The following is a 25,934-nucleotide window of genomic DNA, read 5'->3' as shown; positions in this document are numbered from 1 at the left end:
TTAGCCAGGATGGTCTTGATCTCCTGACCTTGTGATCTGCCTGCCTCGGCCTCTCAAAGTGCTGGGATTACAGGCATTAGCCACTGTGCCTGACCCCATGGTTAAAAATCTGATGGAAGTTCATTATAATCAGCAGTGGACAAGGAAATTTGTCAATTTGTTATTTATGTGTCACAAGCAATACAGAAGGTTACAAGGGTGTAAAAACAAAAAATCTTAACCCTTTCATAGCTCAGGTTTTATGAAAAAGTTGTGAATTTCATCAGACACAGGAAGAGTGTGTCCAAGGTTATGAGTTTCCATCATATTATAGTGGAATGTAAATAAGAAAACTAGCACCAGCTGGGCGCGGTGGCTCACGACTGTAATCCCAGCACTTTGGGAGGCCGAGGCAGCAGATCACCTGAGGTCAGTAGTTCAAGACCAGCCTGGCCAACATGGCAAAACCCCGTCGCTACTAAAAATACAAAAATTAGCTGTGTATGGTGGTGGGTGGCTGTAATCCCAGCTACTTGGGAGGCTGAGGCAGGGAGAATTGCTTGAACCCAGGAAGCGGAGGTTGCAGTGAGCCGAGATTGTGCTGTTGCACTCCAGGCTGTGCAGCAGGGCAAGACTCCATCTCAAAAAAACAAAACAAACCAAAAACTAGTACCTTCAACTGGGGAATACCTGTTTCTTAGTTAAAAGCATGAGAAATTTCCTGGTTAAATGAAACAATTCAGGCACATCAAGAAAAGCCTAAAGTACAGAATCAAGTTATACTAAAGGAAAACATTGCTTTTCTAGGCCCTCAAGTCAGAATATTTGAGTGTCAGGCCATAACAGCAGAGCTAGAACCAGAGAAAAAAGCTACAGTAGCCGGGTGCAGTGGCTCACACCTGTATCCCAGTACTTTGGAAGGCCAAGGTGGGTGGATCACTTGAGCCCAGGAGTTCAAGACTAGCCTGGGCAATGTGGCAAAACCCCACCTCTAGGAAAAATACAAAAATTAGCCATGCATGGTGGCATGCACCTGTGGTCCCAGCTACTCAGGAGGCTGAGGTGGGAGGATGGCTTGAGCCTGGGAGGTGGAGGCTGCAGTGAGGCATGACTGTGCCACTGCACTCCAGCCTGGGCAGCAGAGCAAGACCCTGTCTCAAAAAAAACACAAAAATCAAAAAACAAAAGCTAACAAAAAACATTAAGAGAATTACCACCCTAACCAAGTGAAAAGATGCATCCTTTCAAGGGGAGAAAGAGGAAGGGTGGAAGGCAGCAATGTATGTCCTGGGAATCACCAGGAAAGTGAACTTCATAGTACTCAATAAATAATTGTGTTGGCCAGGCATAGTGGCTCACTCCTGTAATCCCAGCATTTGGGAGTCCAGGATAGCTTGAGTTTAAGAGTTGGAGACCAGCCTGGGCAATATAGCAAGACCTCATCTCTACTAAGGAAAAATAAAAAATAAAAAGGGTCAGGTGCGGTGGCTCACTTTTGTAATCCCAGCACTTTGGGAGGACAAGGCGGGCAGATCACCTGAGGTTGGGAGTTTGAGACCAGCCTAGTCAACATGGAGAAACCGCATCTCTACTGAAAATACAAAATTAGCTGGGCATGGTGGCGCATGCCTGTAATCCCAACTACTCAGGAGGCTGAGGCAGGAGAATCGCTTGAACCTGGGAGGTGGAGGTTGCAGTGAGCCGAGATCGCGCCGCTGCACTCCAGCCTGGGCAATAAGAGTGAAACTCCATCTTAAAAAAAAAAAAAAGAAAAATTAATCAAAATAAATAAGGAATTGTGGCATGTTGCCTGAATATGAACAGGTGTTGTATGTAGTACCTGTGGTTCCAGAATGAGTGAGTAGCAAGCCCCCTTACCCTGAGACTGCCCTGCCTTCCTCCCTGCCCTTTGTCCCTTCTTCCTTTCTGATGACAAAAGTCAAGGAAGGAGGAAAACCCTGGAAGTTTCACATCTCCTCTGCCTGGGCTTCCTTGACCAGATGCTTTCCTGGGAGGCCAAGATAGGGGATGTGGAGGGAATACTGTTGATGAGCCCCTTCTCCCCAGGCACAGTACCTCACCCAGACCTCCCTCCCTGCAGCAGGGAGGTGACCTCCTTATCCCTGTTCTACAGCTGAGAAGGCTGAGGCTTAGAAAGGCTGGGCAAGCTGCTCGAGGTCCCAGAGTCAGGGGTGGGGGCCGGGCTCCAGCCCAGAGCTCTAGCTGCTGACCCAGTGCTCTAAGCGTCCTTGTGTTACTCATACTTAACTTCCTCTCCACCTCCTAGCATCCCATGGGTCTGTATTGTGTGCCTGCTGGCCCTGGGATAGGAGCTGCAGCTTCAGGGCTCCCCAAAGCTGGGTTCTTGGTATTCGGAGGATGTGCTGTATCAGGGGAAGCTGCTGTTCACCTTTGCCCTCTATTTTATGTAACACCAATCTCTGGGTCTCACTCTCTTTCTTTGGGTTATTCTTCCAGCTCAAGAGGTTTGGATATGGACCTTCTTCAGTTCCTGGCCTTCCTCTTTGTCTTGCTTTTGTCTGGGATGGGAGCCACAGGCACCTTGAGGACTTCCCTGGACCCAAGCCTGGAGATCTGTATCCTTTAGGGTTGGTAGTTAATGAGCTGTCTTTGAGGGGTCTATAAATGAGGTTTCTCTACTCGGGGATTCCAGGGATAAGCAGGCCCAGTTGAGGGGAACAGGGAGAAAAAGTGAGGTGCTCTAGCCAGACCTTGAGCAAGTCAGGTCTCTCCGGAGCTTCAGCTTCCGCATATAGTAAATGGAGATGACAAGGCCCATCTCTAGACTGCAAAGACTCAGTGAGGACTGTGCATGGCCTGGCACCTTGTGGGCAAGATCCTGGGTGGAGACTCAGGAATTCTGGATTACTGGCCCATCTGGACCCTGGTGAACTGGGCCACCTGCTCCAGGCCAGGCCTCAGGGACACAAAGATGAATTACAACGAGTCCCCTGGGTTTGAGGTGTCCATAAGCCTAGGGGAAGAAAGTATCCAAACAAGTGATCATTTTACTCTGTGACCAGTGCTCTGATGGGCACAGGAGGGGAAACACTGTGATGATTTTTGAGCCAGGCCTTGAAAGGATAGAAACTCCTAGAAGAGGGTGAGGGGCATTCTGGGCAGAGAGGGTGCAGCATGAGCAGAGAGGTGGAGGCTCTGGAACAGTGAATGCTTGTGGAGAGGGCAGGAAGACCACAGTGAAGGGAAGGCAGGAGCCATGTCTGGAGGCTTGGTTTCAGGCTTCTGGGTGTGGAGCACCATGGGAACTGGATGAATGGTGCTTTGTAGGGCCATGCACTTGTCAGTTTGTTCATTTCCTGGAGGCTTCTAGCCTTGGGCATCCATGACCCTTGCAGATACTTGCTGGTCGGGAATGAGCCTTCTGAGGCAAGACTGCTCGATTGTCCAGGCAGGGCTATTGATGCCAGCCCCTTAACTTAATGCTGCCCAGACAAGAAGATGTTTGAGGTGAAGCGGCGGGAGCAGCTGTTGGCACTGAAGAACCTGGCACAGCTGAACGACATCCATCAGCAGTACAAGATCCTTGATGTCATGCTCAAGGGGCTCTTTAAGGTGTGTGCAGGCAGGGGGCAGCTCATGGCAGGTCCATTCTTTGATCTGGGCACTGATGGGTAAATAGGAGTTCCCTAAGGGGATGGTGTTCAGGGACAAGGGAACTGCGTGCACATAAGACTTGAAGTGGGGTTTAAATAAATGGGGACGGGAGCAGTCTGTTATGGGCACTGTGAAGCCACTCAGCCCTGGCGGGATTCCCTCAGGTGCTGGAGGACTCCCGGACAGTGCTCACCGCTGCTGATGTGCTCCCAGATGGGCCTTTCCCCCAGGACGAGAAGCTAAAGGATGGTATGGTCTGCCCTACGCTGCCCTGTCCTCAGCACCACCCGATCTTCTCTAGCTGCTCCTTCTCTCCTGTTCTTGTCACTCTTTTTTTCTCCCCGGAAGTGCCCTCTTGTGGCACCTTCCAAGTGGTCCCCTTGGGCAGATGGGCGTTTTGTGAGTGGCCTTCCTCGTTAACTGGCTACATTTTAGCAATAGCATTTCTTTTTTTTTTTTTTTGAGACGGAGTCTCACTGTCGCCAGGCTGAAGTACAGTGGTGTGATCTTAGCTCACTGCATCCTCCACCTCCTGGGTTCAAGTGATTCTCCTGCCTCAGCTTCCCAAGTAGCTGAGACTACAGACACACACTGCCACACCCAGCTAGTTTTTGTATTCTGAATAGAGATGGGGTTTCACCATGTTGGCCAGGATGGTCTCAATCTCTTGACCTTATGATCCGCCAACCTCGGCCTCCCAAAGCGCTGGGATTACAGGCATGAGCCACTACACCTGGCCACGATAGCATTTCTTAGATTACACTGAGAGGATAGGAGCAGCTCTTACATATTACATAGTGGACACTTTACAACCATCAACTCTAATCTCCACCATAACTCTGGGGGAAGACACTGTTCTCTCTACTTTCTATATGGAAGAGTACAAGTAATTTGCCTTGGCTCTTCCCTCTGAATCAAGCTGACTTCCTGAGTTCTTTGAGGTTCAAGATTATTCTGAAGCCCCAGGGTCCCTGCCTGACATGTCTCAGACCCACCCTGGCATATCTTTGGAGTCTACTTATCTTTCTGGGTGGCCTGGCTAGTGCTGGTGAGGGCTGCCTGGGCCCTCTCTTAGGGGCTGGCTTCGATAGGGACTGCTTAGAGCTGTTTACACAGTTATGCTTTTGGCTAACCTGGGTCTGGGGGACTTGCTACCATGATGGACACATGTTCCGTGGTGAGCAGGTCTGTGCAAACCTACCTTCCAAGGCCAAGGGAGCTGAGAGGTCCAGTTTCTCCGAAAGAAACATTCATTAGGAACTTCTGAACAGAAGCCATGTCTCAGGCAGAAATGAGATGGTGGTCTCTGCACCCAACCTCCAGAAAGTATTCTTTGTTATTTTGCAGATGACAATGCTTGTACAGAAACTATTCTTTTTTCTTTTCTTTTCTTTTGAGACAGAGTCTCACTCCATCACCCAGGCTGGAGTGCAGTGACAATCTCAGTTCACTGCAACCTCTGCCTCCCAGGTTCAAGTGATTCTCGTGCCTCAGCCTCCCTCAGCTGGAATTAGAGACGTGTGCCCCCAGGCCCGGCTAATTTTTGTATTTTTAGTAGAGACGGGGTTTTGCCATGTTGGCCAGGCTGGTCTCGAACTCTTGATGTCAGGTGATCCACCCGCCGTGGACTCCCAAAGTGCTGGGATTACAGGGGTGAGTTACCACACGCGGCCAAAAGTATTGTTTATACAGCAAGCTTTTAGGTTAAAACATGTAGCTGGTGACATCTCAGGCTTTCGTGTGAAACTTGTGACCACTGGGGAAGTTAAATAATCATCTTTTTGAGGGGTTATCTATGCTACAGGCGTTGTTTAAAGACCTTGCTGCGGAATACTTTGGTGTGCAGTGGTCAAACCTCAGCCATTATGGCTTCAAGATGGTGCCACGCTTGTCTCGCAGCAGGCTGTTTTCCTGCAGCACACTAACAAAGCTCAGTTTAAACTGACCTGTTGATCAGTAGAAGCACATTAGTGGGAAAACAGAAAATTCAAATTAAGTCTGTTAGGTTAGTTGGTAGTATTGTATTGCTGTTAATTTCCTGGTTTAGATAGTTGTATGTTGGTTATATAAGATGATAACACTTGGCCAGGCATGGTGGCTCACGCCTATAATCCCAGCACTTTGGGAAGCCGAGGCAGGCAGATCACTTGAATTCGAGTTCTAGACCAGGCTGGCCAAACATGGTGAAACCCCGTCTCTACCAAAAATATGAAAAAGTAGCCGGGTGTGGTGGCACATGCCTGTAATCCCAGCTACTCGGGAGGCTGAGGCAGGAGAATCACTTGAACCCGTGAGGCAGAGGTTGCAGTGAGCCAGGATCTCGCCACTGCACTCCAGCGTGGACAAGAGAGCCAGACTCCGTCTCAAAAAAAAAAAAAAAAGATTACATTAGAGGAAGCCAAATGAATGAATTTTATGTTGTATTATGTAAGTCTAAGATAATTTCAGGCCGAGTGCAGTGGCTCATGCCAATAATCCCAGAACTTTGGAAGGTCGAGATGTGAGGATCACTTGAGGCCAGGAATTTGAGATCAGCCTGGGCAACAAAGTGAGACCTCACCTCTAAAGTAATTAATTAATTAATTGTATTCATTCGTTCATTCAAAATAAGAACTTAAGCACTTAAAATGAAATAAAATGGAAAGAATATTAAAAAAGAAAAATGCTGGCCTGTTCTCTGGCCATCCTAAGAGACCTGAGGTCTCACAGACACTCTAGTTGTATTAACACCAGGGCCAGCACTGGACATTTGGATAACATGTTGGTTGGGAGGTCAAGCCCAGCAAAGCCTCATGTGATGCATCAGCATCTGTGTGCAGAACAACACTCACTTCTCTGGTCCCCATAGCAAATGAGTCTTCTAAGCAGCAAGATGTGCCTTTGGGCTGACAGACCTGGGTTTGCAGCCCAGATTTGCTACTCATTAGCTGCTGAGACTCAGTTTCCCATCTGTAAAATGGGAACAGCAGCCACATCTCCCTCTAAAAGTGGTTATGAGGACTCAGTGAGCTAGTGGGTGTAAGGCCCTAGTTCGCACTATACATGTGATTGGCAGCCTGTGGTCAGTAGGCACTGTTTCTTCCTTGCTTGGTGGGTTTGGTGGATGTCTCTATTCTCTGGAGGATGCCAGGGACCAGCGAGGCAGCCAGGACAGCATCTGCCCTGGCCACTCATCAGGGTCCTCTTGCCAGCTTTCTCCCATGTGGTGGAGAACACGGCCTTCTTCGGCGATGTGGTGCTGCGCTTCCCAAGGATTGTGCACTATTACTTTGACCACAACTCCAACTGGAACCTCCTCATCCGCTGGGGCATCAGTTTCTGCAACCAGACGGGCGTCTTCGACCAGGGGCCCCACTCGCCCATCCTCAGCCTGGTAAGGACTGGGGTGGAGGTGGCCCAGGAGCCCTCTGTCTTGGTGGTGGACTAGGATCCTCACATCTGCCTTCAGTCGGGCCTGAATGTCAGAGCTTGGCTACATTTTCTTTGTGGAGCTTCAGGGTATCTTGGGCCACAGAGGTCCCATTTCAAGGGGTTCTGTGCTCACCCAGTTCCCATGGGGTCATCACCTGGCCCACATTTGCCCAAGTCTGGAGTCTGGGTCCCAGCATGGAGGGAGTGACTCTCTGGTGAGCAGAACTCGGGAGAAGGCAGAGGATGACGAGTGATTCTTCATCTGCAGATGGCCCAGGAACTGGGGATCAGTGAGAAAGACTCCGACTTCCAGAACCCATTTAAAATCGACCGCACAGAGGTGAGCTGCCAGGGCCTATGCCTGTGTCTGCTTTGCCTCTGCTGGGCCATAGGACGCCGAGGCCTGCAGGGGCTGGGGACCTTGGGTGGCTTTGGACTTGGAGCCAGGCAGCCTGGGCCTGGGTCCAGAAGCCATCACTGAGTCATTGGAGCCTGTGGGCAAGTCACTGCTCCCCTCTTAGCCTCAGCTTCCCTGTCTTTTCACAGCGTGTGAACTTCAACCATGGCGGGTAGTTAGGTGGCTATGAACAAACCCATCCCAGCACAAAACAGGCATCCCACTTCAGGTGGATATCAGGGCAGCCAGGGAGGTCAGGCCATGCTCTTCCCTGCCTTTGAACCTCTTAGCACCAACTGGGCTTCCATCCCGCACTCCTGTACGTGCTCTTATTCCAGGGGGCTAAGGTGGGCTTTGAGAACTGTAAGTTTGGGATAAAAGATGAGGACAGGCCGGGCGTGGTAGCTCATGCCCGTAATCCCAGCACTTTGGGAGGCCAAGGCGGGTGGATCACCTGAGGTCAGGAGTTCGAGACCAGTCTGACCAATATGGTGAAACCCCGTCTCTACTAAAAATACAAAAAATTAGCCAAGCGTGGTGGCACATGCCTGTAATCCTAGCTTTTCAGGAGGCTGAGGCAGGAGAATCGCTTGAACCCAGGAGGCAGAGGTTGCAGTGAGCTGAGATCGTGCCATTGCACTCCAGCCTGGGCAACAAGAGTGAAACTCCATCTCAAAGAAAAAAGGACAGGGACAGATACGATAGAGTGAGGAAGGGATCGGAAGTGGCAGGGCTAGGAGGGGCAGGAAGGAAGGGCCGTGGTGACTGGAGGACTGGACTTGTCAAGCCACATGCTGGTCCCTGGTGTGGAGAGAGGTGTTGGGTGTCTGAGGGGTCTAGGATTTAACTCTGCCTCCAGGCCAACAAGCTAGCCTGCTACTATTTCATGGACACTGACAGGTCAGAGATATTGGACTGTATTACAGCAAAGGCAGTAGCTAGACTGTTGGCCTGATTGTGTTGATTCACCTTGTTCCCCAAGTCCCATGGGGGTGACACAGAGAGGGCCAGGTGGGCGCTGTGCATGCAGGGGGTGTGCATCACAGCTGAGAACTGCCAAGCTGGGGAAATTCATGATTTTTTATAGCAAATGTGCTCTTTGGGAGGAGATATCACCACACCCTTCAAGGTTGCTCTCTGTAAACACAATCCTGAGACATAGCCCAGGTAAAGAGTGGTTAGGGCTTTGTATCTTTGGTGTGCACTGCAAGAATATGCAGGGATGCTCAGGGCCATGATAGACTGCTGTGCCAACAGTCTGCCCCAAGCCCTCCATGGCTTGGTTTAACTCAAATTTTCACATAAATGTGCTATTCAGTCTAATTAATCTGACTGATAGAGACTAGGACCAAATCTGTTCAATTAGTCTCATACTTCATTTAATTCAGACTACTATCAACTATATTCTGAATAGCAGGATAAGGTCAATCTACATTATTATTATTATTATTTTTTAGAGACAGGGTCTCGTTCTGTCACCCAGGCTCTGTCACCCATCTAGCTTACCTTGAACTCCTGGGCTCAAACAGACCTCCCACCTCAGCCTCCTGAGTAGCTGGGATGACAGGCCTGTGTGACATCATTCCTGGCTAATTATTATTTTTTCAGAGACAGGTTCTTACTGTGCTGCCTAGGGTGGTCTCAAACTCCTGGGCTCAAGCCGTCTTCCTGTCTCAGCCTCCCAAAGTGTTGGGATTATAGGTGTGAGTTACTGTGTCTGGCCCCTAACCTGCAACATTGATCAGGGTCCTGGACTCAACCAGCTGTGAAGGTCTTGGAGGACCAGTAAGTCTCATTTTGGATAATCAGGATATGGTCTAAGACCAATTTGTTATCCACGACCACCCATGTAAGAGAGTTTAGATTGACCTGCCAATCTTTGATGTTATTGCCAATAATTACAGGGGGCAATAGATGGACCCAAGCAACCGTCATGCCCCCATAAGGAGACATTTCATGACCCATTCTCTCCCACATGTTACACTTGATTTGAGTCACCAGAACAATGTTTAGCTGAGCCTGAGGGCAGTGTCACTGTGGAGCTTCAGCCTCAGTTGCCCTACATGGTATAATCCAAGGCTACTCACACATCAGGAAAAGCAGATGGATTTGTATCTGTCAGGTTGAAACAAAATTGTGCTGGCTGGTATGTCTGCACAAGGTCACTGGTAAGAACTATCTTTGATGGCATTAGACACAGCAGAATAGCTCACTACTGACATGTCCATGTGAGTTTTTCTATCATGTGGATGGGAATGAGACACCCAACAGTTGGCCATATTGACAGCTGCAGCTGCCACTGGGCTTGGGCAGACCCTAGGATTGTTTTGCCAGGTGGCAGTGATGGATCTAAGGGATAAAGAGAGCATTAATTGTTCCCTGCACTTTCTGGGATCTAAGGTATTTCCTGCCTGGGTGGCAGAATTATTGCTATAAAATCCATGTGTCCTTGGGAGACCGAGGTGGGCAGATCATGAGGTCAGGAAATCAAGACTGTCCTGGCCAATATGGTGAAACCCCATCTCTACTAAAAATACAAAAATTAGCCGGGTATGGTGGCACACGCCTGTAGCCCCAGCTACCCAGGAGGCTGAAGCAGGAGAATCGCTTGAACCCGGGAGGTAGAGATTGCAGTGAGCCAAGATCACACCACTGCACTCCAGCCTAGTGACAGAGCGAGACTGTCTCAAAAAAAAAAAGCTTGTGTTCTCTGCCACCTATGCCAGCATCTATAGTTTCACTTTTTCTCCAGTTGTTGCCTACTATGACCTAGACCTTTCATTCAGAAATGTCAGGTATGAATGGGACCAGGGCATTTTTACAGATGTATAGAGACCTGTTGTATCTCTTATCTTTACCCACATGGGCCACTGCAGGGAAATCAGCAAGCAGGATACTCAGCCAAGTGGTCACAATCCTAACAATCTCAGGCCATACCATTCCAACCAGAGATTCAGGTAGTTGAACCAGAAATATAGAATCCTCCGTTTTGTGCTGCTCCTTGGTAGTGGGTACGTTACCACGCCAAGTACAATGATATATTTAGGTGGCAGTGATCTGGATGAAGTAGGCTTGATCAGCAGTTTGACTCCATTTGGTCTTATCAGAGGTTGAGCTTTATGATGGGCATCTAAACAAGTGAGCCAGGCTGTCTAGTTTGTCACCACAATTTGTTTCCATAGTTTGTGGCCCTAAAGAGGGATAGGTATCACCAGGCATGGTGACTTATGCCTGTAATCCCAGCACTTAGGGACCAAGGCAGGCGGATTGCCTGAGGTCAGGAATTTGAGACCATCCTGGCCAACATAGTGAAACCCTGTCTCTACTAAAAATACAAAAATTAACCAGGCGAGGTGATGTACACCTGTAGTCCCAACTACTCGGGAGGCTGAGGCAGGAGAATCACTTGAACCCAGGAGGCAGAGATTGCAGTGAGCCTCTGCAAGATCGTGCCACTGCACTCCAGCCTGGGTGACAGAGCAAGACTCTGTCTCAAAATAAATAAATAAATAAATAAATAAAAAGAGTGGGGTAGGTATCTTTGATCTGCCATTTTGTAATCTCCGGATGACCAGCACACTGACAATAGTCAGTAAGAATATAACATGCATAGTTGTTAGAAAGGAGTGTCATCCAAGGCAAGGGTGATAGGTTTTAATTCAGGCCATTGTCTGACTGGCCTTTATGGCACTTAGTCCACCAGCATTGTTACTGGGGCTGGCTGACTGCTGCTGCTCATGGACACCTGTGTCAGGTTCCCAAAACCACTCCCAGGCTTGATGGTTCAATAGGAGGATTCACAGTATATGGCCATTCAGTATATGGTCACATTCATGGCCACGATTTACTACAGAGAAAATATACAGAGCAAAATCAGCAAAGGGAAAAGGTGCATCAGGCAAAGTCCAGGGGAAACAGGCTCAGCTTCCAGAGTCCCCTCCCAGTAGAGTCAAACAGGATGTGCTTCATTCCTCCCGCAATTAGTTGTGACAACATGTTTAAAATGTTTTCTACCAGGAAAGTTCATGAGGGACCTAGTGTCTGAGTTTTTACTGGGAGCTAGTCATGTGGGTACTTTTTGCCTAACTTATGTCAAAATGGCAAACTCCCAGGAGCAAAGTATGTATTCAGCAGAAACCATATTGTTTGCACAAACAGTTTTGGCACAGTGAACCGCTGTTAGCAGTTAGGGTGGTGGGGGCCCTCCTGAAATGCAAGTTCCCAGATGTCTGTCAAGGGCTAACCTTGGAAGCAGGCCTTTCAAAGGATAGGAGTCAGGCCGGCTGTGTTAACTTTTTTCTGTACAACATTGTTAGCTTTTATATTAGCTGAATTACAGTGGGCTAGGCCTGAATATTTGGGGGAACCTGTGAATTGAGGGTCCTGTTGAGCCAGTGGCTTTGCTTTATGTGGCAGAGTGGGGGATGTGGTTTCCTCAGTAGGGTAGCTGCCACCCCTGCATGCCCAGCTGAAATGACACATCCCCCAAGGTTGCTTGCTGCAATCATTACCCTGATAAATGGCCCAGATCAAGAACAGCCACAGCCTTCCATTCTTGGTTTATACAGCAAGAAAACATGTGTGGACACTCAAGGCCATGACAGATTGCCTTTCCCAGCAAGGGGTCACCCATGGAGATGCTTTATTGCTGTGATGCCAGTTCTTCTTGCTATGCAGGTCATAGATGCCTCACTTAAACGCAGGAGAAGGGTGACAGCGTAGGCCACAGAGACAATGGGTGCCATGATAAGTTGAGTCCAGCTTTATCATAATGTGCTCTACTTGGACATAACCACAGCAGCAACATACTTTCCTTACATGCTGGCTGGGAACAGTTCTGAGATTTTCCTCACTTTTTGATATCCCACGTGGGCTTGCCTCACAGGAGCCCCGGATTTGCTCGACTTCCCTCACACACTCCCTCCATGCTGGTGAGAGTTCTGAGTTCTACTTCTTATGTACCCATCACTGGAGTCAACTCATACCAGCCTGTGTGCCAACCACTGTCCCTGTCCAGAGGGCTGGCCGTGTCCCAGCTCCTCAGATGCTCACAGTCGGATGGGGAAGGCAGCAGGGAAACAGTTCCAATCCAGTGTTACTGTTATAGTGGTAAGAAGCATAATGAGCTGTAGACCTCTGAGGGGAGCCTGACTCAGCCTCGGCAGAGAGGTGGTGGAGGCTGTGGGATGAGTTAGTTGCTGCATGGACCAGCTGAGGCAGGGCCTTCCAGGCAGAGGGACGAACTTATGCAAAAGCTCAGATGCATACCACATTTGTTCATTTGGCACCAAGTGAGTATCTGTTGCATCCTGCCCCTTGGGGAAGCAGGCTAGCCCTATTCTTCTGGGAGTGGCATTCTAGTTGGGGAAGACAGGCAGTCCATTTAAAAATATATAATATGGTAGGTGGTGACAAGGGCTGTGGAGAAAAAAGGGGAATGTGGTTAAGGAATGCCCGGGGTGAGATGGGGTATGGTTGCTATTTCACATGGCCTGGATACTGTCTTCCTGAATTATCTGAAGGAGATGAGGGAGCCATCTGTGTATCCCTAGGAAGAACGTTCCAGGCTAAAGGAGCAGCAAGTACAAAGGCTGTGAGTTGGAAGCATATTTGGGGCTGGGGAGTGTGAGGAAATGGGGTCAGAGTTGTAGGCCTGATCCTGAGACCCTCAGAGGTCTTCACAAGGGCTTTGGCACCTACCCTGAGAGACCTGGAGAGCAGGGTGACAGGCTGTGGCTTACCACTTTATTTTTATCTATCTATCTATCTATCTATCTATCTATCTATCTATCTATCCATCCATCTATATATATGTATTTTTTGAGTTGGAGTCTCGCTCTGTCACCCAGGCTGGAGTGCAGTGCAGTGGCGCGATCTCGGCTCACTGCAAGCTCTGCCTCCCGGGTTCACACCATTCTCCTGCCTCAGCCTCCCAAGTAGCTAGGACTACAGGTGCCCGCCACCACGCCAGCTAATTTTTTTTGTATTTTTAGTAGAGACGGAGTTTCACCGTGTTAGCCAGGATGGTCTCGATCTCCTGACCTCATGATCCGCCCGCCTTGGCCTCCCAAAGTGCTGGGATTACAGGCATGAGCCACCGCGCCCATCCGTTATTTATATATGTATTTTTAAGATGGAGTTTTGCTCTTGTTGCCCAGGCTGGAGTACAATGGTGTGATCCTGGTTCACCACAATCTCCGCCTCCTGGGTTCAAGAGATTCTCCTGCCTCAGCCTCCTGAGTAGCTGGGATTCCAGGCGCAGACTTACCACTTTAAAGGGATCATCTGGCTGCTGTGTGGAGCATGGTCGGGGACCAGAAGCAGGGACCTAGGTGTGGAGGCTGCTGTGCTCATCTGTGTGGCAGTTGATAGTGGCTTGAACCAGACGATGACAGTGGATCTGGTGAGAAATGGTCAGGTTCTGGTTCTCTTTTGGAAGTAGGGCCAGTGGGATTTGCTGAGAAAGCAGATGTGGTGAGAGAGAGAGAAGCGTTAAGCATGACTAGAAGACTTTTGGCCTGAGTGTCTGGAAGAATGGGACTGTCATTTTTTCAAATCCTTGGAGAGGGTATCAAGAGTTTTTTCCTGCACCTGGTGAACATCAGAGTAAAGATGTCAAGGAGGCAGCTGGATATTTGACTCTAGACTTCAGGGAGGAAGTAGAAGCTGGACCTGTAAATGTGAGAGCCATGCCTATGTAGAAGGCACCAAAAGCCGTGAGACAGGACACAGTCATCTGGGGCATTGGGCAGGTATAGAAGCAGTCTGAGGACTGAGGCGTGGAATGGGACTGGAGTTAAGAGGTTGAAGGACTGAGGAGGAAGCAGCAAGAACCCGCCGAAGGAGCAGTCAGCATGATGGTGGCCACCCCAAGAGTTTCCCAGAGGCCACACGAGGAAAGCTTTAGAGGAAGTAGGGAGGGAGCGATCGGCTTGTCAGACGCTGCTGGGAGGTAAGGAAGGCAAGGACTGAGAATCGACTGTTGGACCGAGCAATGTTGAGGCCACTGGTGATCTTGATAAAAGCTGCTTTGGGGGGCGGGGTGCTGGGAACAAAAGATTTGATTTCCAGAGAATGAGAGGAAAGGAAGTGGATGTGGCAAGTGTAGACAGCCCTTTCGAAGAGTTTTCCTTTCAAAGAGAGCAGTGTAATGGGAGAATAGCTGGAGGACAATGTGGTTTCAAATGTTAGTCCTTGGGAGAGACCACAGCAGGCTTGCACTGTGTGGATGGGACTGATCCATTAGAGAGGGAGAAACTGATAAGGCCAGGGGCCAGGTTGCTGGAGCCTTATCTGGAGGAGGTAAGGAGGGGTGAGTTGTAGTGCTGGGGGAAGGCTTGGCCTTGTACAGAAGAGCAGATCCTTAACCTTGAACAGGAGGGCAGGCAGAGCATGTGGGCACAGAAGTAAATGGGTTGGTGGGTTTGGTGGTGGAGCTGTGGGGGTTGTCTCCTGCTGATTTCATCCTCTCTGTGAGATAGAAAGCAAGGTCATGGTCTGGGAGTGAGGGGAGCACAGAGGCTTGAGGAGAAGGTATGTGCAGGAGAGCAGGAGGATAAGCGGACCAGGAAATGAGGCTGGATTGCTGGCAGCACGGAGGGCCTGCTTGTGGTTATAGTAGGGCTAAGGAGTTAGAGAAGATAGAAGGCAGTGGCCAGAGTGGCATGCTTGAGGCTATGGAGGATGTGGTTGTTGTCAGGGACAGGCAGAGCAGGGTAGCTTGAAGACAGGAGGAGATAAGGCTGGAGATGTAGCATGGGGTCCGGGCCCTTCAACACCAAGCTTAGGAGTTTGGGGCTCTACCTTGGAGCCAGATGCATTTTCACAGAGCAGGCGATGAAGAGTGAATTCGGAATAGAGAGGAAATAAATTGATAACTAGCCTAACAGTGAAGACAGCAGAGGCATAGGGAGGTACAGTAATCAAGCTGAGGTCTCACAGCCAGTAAGTGATGGAATGAAGGTTCAAATACATGTGATCTGCCTCTTGAGCCATGCTCTTAACCACAATGCTGTATTGGCCGTCAGCCTGCTGACCTGACCCAGGCTGGTCAGGTACTATCAGGGGTGGCCAGGGAAGATTCCTGGGGAGACAGCTAAAGTAGACTCGAAAGATGAGTAGGCACTGCCAGGCCTAGGTGGAATAGGGAAAGGATGGGTGTGTTTCTCTTCTGACCCAGCTAGTTTGAGCTGAGCCCGCTGAGACTGAAGGGGCTAAGATCTCTTGACTTGCCCTTGCCCAGCCAGAGTCAGAGAGGAATGGGGTCTCTGGGGCCTAAGGGGTCTCCCAGCTCCCTGTCTTAAGTGGATCAGGATTCACTCACAGAGATAGGAGCAGAGTGTGGTAGGGAAGTACTAGGCAGGGAAGTGTGCAGCCTGCGAGGCTAGTCCTAGTTGGGCCTACCACATGCTGTGTGACTCACTTACCTTCTCTGGGCTACACTTCTATGAATCCCCCCATCTTCCAGAGTCATGACTTAATCTAACCTGGTAGGCAGATTACTCCACAAGGTGGAGCTATTTGTTTGTTTTTAGTATCTACTTTGATCAGATCAAACGTTTGTCACTATTGCCCTAAGAACAAATAAAAGGGTGTGTTTTACAGCACAGCTACCTCAGTTGTAGGCAAAGTACATCTTCACTTAACATCATCCATAGGTTCTTGGAAACTGTGACTTTAAGTGAATCTATGTATTACAAACCAACTTACCATAGGCTAATTGATATAAATTAAGAATTAAGTTACTACAGCATATTTCTGGTCAAAAAACCATTACCAGATTTTTTTTTTTTTTCTGGAGACAAAGTCTCGCTCTGTCATCCAGGCTGGAGTGCAGTGGTACAATCTTGGCTCACTGCAACCCCCGCCTCCTGGGTTCAGGTGATTCTCCTGTCTCAGCGTCCAAAGTAGCTGGAAATACAGGCGCTCACCACCACACCTGACTAATTTTCGTAGTTTTTAGTAGAGATGAGGTTTCGCTATGTTGACCAGGCTGATCTCGAACTCCTGACCTCAAGTGATCTACCCACCTTAGGTTCCCAAAATGCTGGGATTATAGGCATGAGTCACAGTGCCCAACTCTAGTCTTCAAAATAAAGACCAAAACACTCTTAATATGAAACATTGAAATAAATGTGAACTGTACATACATTTAAGAAAGATTCATCAAAACAAGTAAGATAATTATTTATCCATTTAGTCCTGTTCAGGGTCCAGCCTCTCCCAGCAACTCAGAGCATAAGGGAGGAACCAACCCTGGACAGGACGCCCTCCCATCACAGAGCGCACTCACACACACCTCCACAGTCAGACTGGGATGGTATAAACATGCCAGTGAACCCAACATGCACATCTTTGGGATGTGGGAAGAAATTGGAGTACCCGGAGAAAACCCACCAGAACGTGGGGAGAATGTGCGGACTCCACACAGTGGCCCCAGCCAGGAATCGATTGTTTTTTTTTTCTCATCCACATTATAATGACATGACCTTGAACTAAACCACATTATTCGAGGACCTGCTGTACTATTGTATTTCCTATTCTAACGTGGCTTGCTCATTCATTGAAAAAAAAAACATATTGAGTGCTCTCGAAAAGCCAGGAAGACTCTGTGCTAAGGCCTTGTGGCAGAGGACACTATCCTCCTACCCTCATGGAATGTGCTGTTTGGGAGGGCGATGGGCACAAGAAAGAAGGAATCAGCACAAAGTCGAAGAGAGCACACCACCAGGAGCAGCCCCTCAGGGAGTCAAGGCAGGTCTAGAGGGCAGTGAACCAGCTGAGCCCGAGCTAATGTGGCAGAAGGGTGGGTGCTGGAAAGAGCATTCTGGGCCTCGGCTGCAGCACATGCAAAGGCCTGGAAGTGAGAGGGTACAGGGAATCCAAGAACATAAAGGCGGAGGATATGAGGTAGGAACAGAGAGGCAGCTGGGGTAGACCTGCAGATACCCCGTGTAGAACTTTGTTTTGAGAGTCATGGAGAGCCATGGAAGCTGGAATGTGACATGAACAGATTTTCATTTTGAAAAGATCCGTCCGGCACAGTGGCTCATGCCTGTAATCCCAGCACTTTGGGAGGTTGAGGTGGGTGGATCACCTGAAGTCAGGAGTTCGAGACCAACCTGGTCAACATAGCAAAACCCTGTCTCTACTAAAAATACAAAAATCAGCCAGGTGTGGTGGTGGGCGCTTATAATCCCAGCTCCTTGGGAGGCTGGGGCAGGAGAATCAGTTGAACCCGGGAGGCAGAGGTTACAGCGAGCCAAGATTGCACCACTGTACTCCAGCCTGAGCAACAGAGCAAGACTCTGTCTCAAAAAAAAAAAAGAAGAAAGAAAAGGAAAGATCCAGCTGCAGTGAGGAGAATGACTTGAGAGGGACCAAAGGGGATGTGGAAAGCCCTTGGGAGGCCCCTAGAGTCATCCAGCAGAGAGGCGGGAGTGGCGATGGGGGCAGCAATAGTAGAGACAAAGAAGTGGATGGGTTTGAGAGAGATTTAGGGCTTGAAATCAGCCAGGCCTTGGTGATGGACCCAAGGAGGGAGAGGAAATGCTGGGTGCAGGTGGGGCTCCTCGGTTTCTGCCCTGCTGCTCATCAGAACAGGTACTCTGGGAAGAGGGAACCATACTGAGTCTAGGGTGCATTTGGGACATCCTAAAGAAGGTCTCAGACAGGCATTTGAACATGGAGATGCAAGTTTGAGGGGTAACTGACCACACAGGCCAATAGAAGCTATGAGTTAGATGAGACGGTCTGGAGAGAGACGAGGGAGGAAAGCCAAGGGCCTGGGTTGCAGTTGAAGAATGCCCCTCCCCCCCCGCCATCTCCCGCTGCCAATGAAGTCCTTATCCTCCATCCCCGCTACTTGCTCTGTCATCTGTGACTCTGGCTGACCTCTCTCCTCTCCTCCTGAAGGGTGCAGCAGGTGTGGGGCTCCCAGGTCTGTGGTGGTCTCAGCCACTCTATCCCCTCACCCTGGAGGAATCTGTGTATCGTTTCTCAGATGCCCCATGTAGGTTCCCACCTCAGCGTCTGTCCCTGCACCTAGAATACTCTTCTCTTCCCTCATGCTGTTGGTTTGGCAAACTCCTGCGTATCTTCCAACACACACTCAGCAGTTCTCCCCAAACCCATTTCACTGTCTCCATGTCTGGGGTAGGGCCTGTGTCCAGGGAACCTTCCTATTCCCACAGCCCGCCGGTGGCCTAGCTCAAAGCAGGCTCTTTGCTGCCACAGACTAAATCAGACTTCTCTTCTCTTCCCTTCAGTTCATTCCCAGCACTGACCCTTTCCAGAAGGCCTTGAGAGAAGAAGAGAAACGCCGGAAGAAAGAGGAAAAGCGGAAAGAGATCCGAAAAGGCCCAAGGATCTCCAGATCCCAGTCTGAGTTATAGCCCTGGAGCAGCTCAGGGCTCAAGGGGCCACAAGGAGGCAGGTCGGGAGGAAGAAGAGGTGGAGATGTGGTTGTGGTGGAGAGCACCAGCCAGCCCCTTCCAGAAGGAGAGGCCACATTTTCCCAGCCCCCCGGAGCTGGGTCTGAGCCCTGGCTGAAGGGACTGAGCCTCACGCTGGCTTTTCTCTCAGGGGCCTCCTGCTGAAGAGGCCTTCAGAGGACTTTATACTGGAAATATGACCCTGTGCAGACTGCTGGGGGAGGCAGGGGGATGCCTGCCTGGACTCTTTTGGTGGCTGAAAACCTCTGGCCAGCTGGCTTCCACTCTTGGTGGGGAAGCAGCAGAAGTAGGTTCTGAGCCACAGGTAAGGATGCCACCCTGCGGCTGGCCCCATGGTGTCACAGAGCTGCCCGGCACAGGTCCCAGCCCCTCTGCAGAGACACAATAAAAGCCAGCAGACCCTTTGGACCAACCAAGGCTCAGGGATGTAGAAACAGCTTGGAGGATGTTTCTGCCCCACCAGTGGTGGGGGCCAGGCCCTGGTGGGGCAGAGAAGCAAGGGGCTTGGCTTGGGCCTCCTGTTTCTACCCCAGCACTGCCCTTGACAAAGGATTGGTGTTGGGAAGGGACCTGGAAGTGTCCTGGGATCTGAGAAACATTTAGCTCAAGAAGACCTTGGAGCAACATGATCTGTGTCCTCAGATGTCTGGGGACAGTCATTGAGCAAGTACAGGGAAGTCAGCTTGTTCTATTCAGCAGCGCTGGAAGATAGTCAACCTGTGGCGGGGGGGCTGCAGGGGGACAGGCCGCAGCCCTGCAGGAGGCCATACTCCGCAATGGCTGCCATAAGCTGCACGGGTCAGACAGCTTCACGTCTCGGGAGGCCATAGGGCAGGGAAGATGCAGAGGGCATGTGGCCCTGGGTACACTCATGCCCCTCCCAAGCAGAGGAGGGAAGGGCTTTAGTGAGAATTCTAGCTCTGCCTCTTTGACTTTGCCAAGTCAGGATCTGCCTCTTAAAGAAGCAGAGAAAACCATCCCAGATCCCCTCGACACCCAACCCTCTACCACTGACAGAGCCCAAGTTAGATCTGAGTCTTAGCCCTTCAGATTGCTGACTCTCCCTGGCCCACCCTTTCCCCTCCCTGTGCTGCAGCTTCATTGGCAAAATGAATTTGATGGTATCTGAATCCCCTGCCCAGCCCTAACCTGTTTCTCTGAGGCTGGCCTCTCTTCGGGGCCGTGGCAACAAAGGGAAGCTGAGCCTTACGGAGGCCTCATGGAAGGGCCCAGAACATCCTGCACCCGTCAGTTACTCAGAAGTAAAGGGACAAGAAGCAGCTGGAAGAGAGCTGGGTGTGGGGGCTGGGAGGAGTGCTGGAGAAATTTCCCCATCAGAACTGTACCAGCCACCTGGGCCCACTCACTGGGCAGCGGAGGCAGGGCAGTGTGGTGGGACTGACTCAACAGACCTAGCTCTGTCTCCACCCTGCCCCTCTCAGGTTGTGTGACCCCAGCCACATGGACACCAGAGTCTGTGAACTAAAGGGCTGGACCATGGCATTAACAGTGGAGGGTGTCCAGGTTCTTAGTGTCTTGAACAAAGAATTGGACAAATGCACAAAGCAAGGAAGGAATGAAGGGTTTTATTGAGAATGAAAGTATACTCCACAGTGTGGGAGAGGGCCTGAGCATAGGGGCTCAAGGGGCCCCTTACAGAATTTTTGGGAGTATATACCCCCTAGAGGATTCCATTGGTTACCTGAGGTACACCCTATGTAAATGGAGAGGATGAAGTAAATTTACAAATTCATTTACAGCATATGCCCTATGGGGAGGATATTTCCTGTTATAGCTGAAGCGTGAATTGGCCTTATGTTCTGTGCCTCCGGACCCTATTTTCCTGCATCAGTGGGAAAGGGTCAGATTCACTGGCTCAGCTGTTTAACCTGTCCTGGTGCCAGCAGCTGGAGCTGCGGGTCAGGACCAGCTCACAAGCTCTTCCCTGCCGGGAGGACCAGGCCAGTCACTGTCCTCTTCATGCTGGAGAGTGGTTGTGGTTGCTGACTTAGCAGAGAAGGTGCTTTACTTTCCCCTTAACTGGGAAAAAAAACTTTCTAAGAACCAGGCCTGCTTGGCAGCAGACTGAGCTTTCTTGGGGTGGCAGGGAGGTCAAGGGATACCTCAGAACAGTCAGGTGTGGGTCCAGCTTCGGCTGGAGGTTCATTCTACTGAATAACTTCTAGGGTCTCTGTCATTAGCAGGATTTGTATAATTTGAAGCAGAGCTGGGCAACTGCAGAGCAACAGGGAAGGCAGCCCAGTGTGGTGGCAAGACCTGGGCAACTTGGGACCAGCCTGGGCTGTCTCTTGCCAGCTGTTGTTATCAGAACCAGGCTCTTCACACTCAGATCCTTGCCCCCCCCCCCCCCATCTCAGAATGCCCGGTGGTTGAAAGGATGAAACCTGGAATTTAAGTGACTTCTCAGTGATGTGTGCCCTTCTCTGATGGTTCCTTGTTCATCCTATAGATTTACTGACTGCCTGCTGTATCAGAGCCAAAGAGAGGGGCCTGGTCTTACCTACCTCCTCATCTGCCCCTTCTGGCACCTCCTTCCTCCTGGGCTCTTCCCTCTAATACCTTCATCCTCTCTCCATCTCGGTTAATCCTGTCCTTTCCACCCTCAAATGGGCACCTTCAAAGAAACAAATAGAACTACTCCACTGGCTGCCTCTCTCCTTCCCTTTGCTGCCACTGTTGATTGTTATAGTCACTTGCTCCAGGAAGTCCACTTTCTGAGTCTTACTGCAGGCAGAGCCCACCCCCTCAGCTGTAAAGGCCCTAGGGCACATGTTTGTCCAGCCGCCTCTTGCAGCTGGGATTGTTACGTGACTATAGCTCTACCAACTGTATATACCACTGTGGGAGTCGAGCTGGTGGTCACAGGTACCAGGGGCAGCAGCGAAGGGGTGGTTCTAGTGCCAAGTCCAGTGACCAGTGCCAGGGATGCCCAGTGGTGGCAACAGTGGTGTTCTCAGTGTGATCTTGGACATTGCTCCTGTCTACTGAGCTGCTAGGCCCAGTCTTTGGAACCATCGGGGAGTCTGTGAGCTCCCTGATATCCTTTAAGCCAGCGTTTTCCAGCGATGGCACCATTAACGTTTGGGGCTAGATAATTGTTTGGGGTGTGTGTGTGAGGAGGGCTGTCCTGTGCATTGTAGGCTATTTTAGTAGCATCCCTGGCCTCTCCCTACGAGATGCCTGTAGCAGTCCCCCAGTTATGACAACCAAAAATGTTTCCAGACATTGCCAGATGTCCACTGGGAGGGAAAACCTCCCTGGTCCACAGCCCTTCTCCTTATTCCAGTCCCACATCTTCCTCCCCTCCCTGTCACTGTCCTCAGAGAGATGCTGTTGACAACTCCTTGAGGTGATTCTCTCAGGCTTCTTGTTGTAGTTCCCTGCTGTCAAGCCTGAGCCTGCTATCACTTCTGGATTCTTCTTTCCTCACCTGCCCCCATTTGCATGAAGTTTTTGTGGGGCTGTTTCTATTTTCTTCTTGGGCAGCCATACCCTCTAAGACTTAAAAGCTGAATACTTGCCCTGTTACTATCTGATAATTCTCATCACTTATGTTTCCAAAACCAAACTTGTTATTTCCCTCTCTAACCCCATCTCTGTGTCAAACAGTGGAGTACATACTTTTGGTTAATCTAATTGGAAGGTTTCCTAGAGGAAGTAATATCTGAACTGAATCCTGAAAGATTGAGGGAAGAGGAAGGGTCAGAGGAAGTAAATGAAAAACCATATATAAAATTCTCTTCTGTGACCCGTAGCAGGTACCCAATCCATGGTAGTAATGGAAACGTAGTGTTTACCAGTCTCGTCCATCCCTTTTCTTTCTTTCTTTCTTTTTTTTTTTTTTTTTTTTTTTTTTTTTTTTTTTTTGAGACAGAGTCTCACTCTATCGCCAGCCTTGAGTGCAGTAGTGCGATCTCGGCTCACTGCAACCTTCACCTCCCAGGTTCAAGTGATTATCCTGCCTCAGCCTCCTGAGTAGCTAGGACTACAGGTGCTTGCCACTACGACCAGCTAAGTTTTGTATTTTCAGTAGAGATGGGGTTTCACCATGTTGACCAGGATGGTCTTGATCTCTTGACCTCATGATCCATCTGCCTCGGCCTCCTAAAGTGCTGGGATTATAGGTGTGAGCCACCGCGCCCGGCTGTCCATCCCTCTTCAGATGAAGAGCTCAGGTCCTGAGGAGGGACTTGTCAAAAGCTGCTCTACATCTCAGAGCCAGCCCTTGTCCTCCTGCTAGCCAAAGCAAGGTACCACCTGGAAGAGATGTTCAGTTACGTGGGACCCAGGGCCAGAGGGAAAATACCAGTGTTTCCTGAGGTTCGGGTCCAGCCACTATTCTTCCACCATTTCTACTGAACCTTCACTTGTACCCCCTCAGTCCACTTGGCCAGGCATCACAGCCTCTGGGCAGGTTCACCAGTGAACTATGGGAACAGGTGCTGTGTGCCACCTCTGGAGGGGGTTACTGAGATTCTGGGTTGTGGGGGTGACCTGGGCCAGAGTGAGTTGTATGGGAGTTGTTGCTGAATCCCTCCAGAGTACCAGTCACACACTAGTGTGAGGGGCCTTGCAAGAGCCACTAGGCAGCACAGTTGAAGGTGGCACCTTCCTGCTCAGTGCTGGGTCCAGAGCAGGGTTTAGTTTTCTGTGTCTTTCGGGGTGAGACTGGTGTATTCTATACTAGCCTCCCTGTGTGTAAACAATGACGAGAACAATCTTGTCTTGTTTTCCCAAAAAAAGACACTATATCTCATTAGTTATACACATTCATTATAAAAGGTAATGTAAACAATACTGAAATGCCAAAAAGAAAGTAAAATTCACCCCAAATCTCACTACTCCTATAACAATGTCTGACAGCCAGCTGTTGGGTCTTCCATCCTTTTTAACCTTCGGGTGAGCACATAGATCCTTATTTTTTCTTCTTTTTCTTTCTTTCTTTCTCTCTCTCTCTCTCTCTCTCCTTTTCTTTTCTTTTTCTTTCTTTCTTTTTTTTTTTTTTTTTTTTTTTTTTTTTTTTTTTTTTTTTTTGAGACAGAGTCTTGCTCTGTCTCCCAGGCTGGAATGCAGTGACATGATCTCAGCATTCTGCAGCCTCTGTCTCCCAGGTTCCAGTGATTCTCCTACCGGGTAGCTGGGATTACAGGCATGCGCCACCACACCCAGCTGATTTTTGTATTTTTAGTAGAGACGGGGTTTCACCATGTTGGTCAGGCTGGTCTCAAACTCCTGACCTCAAATGATTTGCCCACCTTGGCCTCCCAAAGTGCTGGGATTACCGGCGTGAGCCACCACGCCTGGCCAGATCCTTATTTTTTCAATTGCCATACAGCAGCATGCAAGGCAATTACTGTATGCCAAAGCTTATGCCGAGAGCTGGCTACCAGGAGCTCCTCCTGCCTCGAGGCCTTTATCCATGCCATCATTTCCCCTTTGGCTGTAACAGCTGCAGTTCTCTCATAATTTTAGGTTTCATCTTAAAAGTCACTTCTTCAGTCTTCTTGACAGCACAAGTCAGGTCCCTTGTTTGTTTCATCACCTCCATTACCTTTCCTTGATGACTTGTACCATCATCTGTAATTTATTTTTATGTTTAATATGGGTGTGGGATTTCTGGGTTTTTTTGTTTTTGTTTGTTTTGCTAGACTGGAAGCTCTCAGAGGGCAGGACACATTCTTTTCCCTGCCACAGAGATGGTCAATAAATATTGTCAATTGAATGTGCAAATAATCTCACTTAACCACAGCTATGAGGGATACTATTTTATCCCCATTTTAGAGATGACAAAACTGAGGCTTAGAACAATTAAACAGCCCAAGGACACAAAGTGAATTAGTGGATCCACGTGTCTGCCTCCACACAGCCTGTGTGTTCTTAATTATTGATCACTAAGCAACAGCTGCCTCTCACAAACTGGCAGGAAACTTTTCCCTTTTATCAATATATTGTGAACGCCTCTTCTTGCCAATAAATACACATTTGTGTGCATAATTTTTAATGATCCCTTAGTATTCCATCGTGTGGATGTAATTTACATATTCATTTCCTTATTCTCACCTCTTCCTAGTTACAGTGCTTTTTTTCTTTTAGACGGAGTCTCGCTCTGTTGCCCAGGCTGGAGTGCAGGGTCGCCATCTCGGCTCACTGCAAGCTCCGCCTCCCAGGTTCACGCCATTCTCCTACCTCAGCCTCCCGAGTAGCTGGGACTACAGGCGCCCGCCACCACCCCGGCTGATTTTTTGTATTTTTAGTAGAGACGGGGTTTCACTGTGTTAGCCAGGATGGTTTCGATCTCCTGACCTAGTGATCCGCCCGCCTCGGCCTCCCAAAGTGCTGGGATTACAGGCGTGAGCCACGGCGCCCGGCCTACAGCATTTCTTTAAACACTTGTAATTTTTATTCCTTAGGCTAAATTCCTAGAAGTTTACAACACGACCAGCTGCGAGACGGGGCAGTGAGGTGCTTCAAGAAGTGGAAATTCGTGGGTGGGCTGCGCTTCAGAATCCTGGTGGAACTTTTTCAAAAAACTCATGCCCGGGGCCCCCCCTCTCAGGAGGCCGGCGGCGGGCCTGGGCACTGGCGTGGTTTTCAGGTCCTCAGTGGTTCCAAGGTGCCAGGGATTGAGGACCACTGGAGAAAGCGCGAGGTCACGGCGGGTGCAAAGCAGAAGACGTAAAATCCTGACCGCCCTGGGACAATTCGCAACCCTGTCAGCCTCCGTGCCCGCCTTTGTAAGGGGGCTGGGAGAAGCGGGACTTGGATGACCCGGACTCCGGTCCCGAGCGCCGGGGGGCCAGGTTTGACTCCGCCGGTTTTCTCAGGCGGTCAGGGCGCGGGGAGGCAGCTGGGAAGATGACGTAATGTGCTCCCAGCCAGGGCTGGAGGCGGCCAGCGGTCGCAGGTGGAGGGTGGCCTGTTAACCCTTCACTCCCAGGCCAGTGAACGGACTTGCGTGTGGCGCAGATCCAACGGAGAAGGCAGCGGCTCCTTTAAACAAGGCGGAGAAGGTTAAGATGATGACCGGGCGGCTACTC

At 49.8% G+C, this 25,934-nt stretch overlaps 1 protein-coding gene across 1 annotated transcript in view; it reads left to right on the top strand.

Moving 5' to 3' along the window:
- Positions 1–24,901, top strand: part of CCDC134 (coiled-coil domain containing 134) — a 31,361-nt gene extending 6,460 nt beyond the window's left edge. Inside the window, exons 2-7 of the mRNA XM_007975928.3 lie at positions 2,458–2,576; positions 3,452–3,573; positions 3,780–3,864; positions 6,807–6,988; positions 7,295–7,366; positions 18,691–24,901. Of these exons, the coding sequence (XP_007974119.1) occupies positions 2,474–2,576; positions 3,452–3,573; positions 3,780–3,864; positions 6,807–6,988; positions 7,295–7,366; positions 18,691–18,816 (690 nt within the window). The 5' untranslated portion in view covers positions 2,458–2,473 and the 3' untranslated portion in view covers positions 18,817–24,901. The remainder of the gene's footprint in view (positions 1–2,457; positions 2,577–3,451; positions 3,574–3,779; positions 3,865–6,806; positions 6,989–7,294; positions 7,367–18,690) is intronic.
- Positions 24,902–25,934: the final 1,033 nt, after the last annotated feature.

This window comes from Chlorocebus sabaeus, chromosome 19, assembly GCF_047675955.1.
Source record: "Chlorocebus sabaeus isolate Y175 chromosome 19, mChlSab1.0.hap1, whole genome shotgun sequence".
Lineage (NCBI taxonomy): Eukaryota > Metazoa > Chordata > Mammalia > Primates > Cercopithecidae > Chlorocebus > Chlorocebus sabaeus.
The sequence above is the reverse complement of the archived record's forward strand: the minus strand, read 5'-3'. Positions and strand labels throughout refer to the sequence as shown.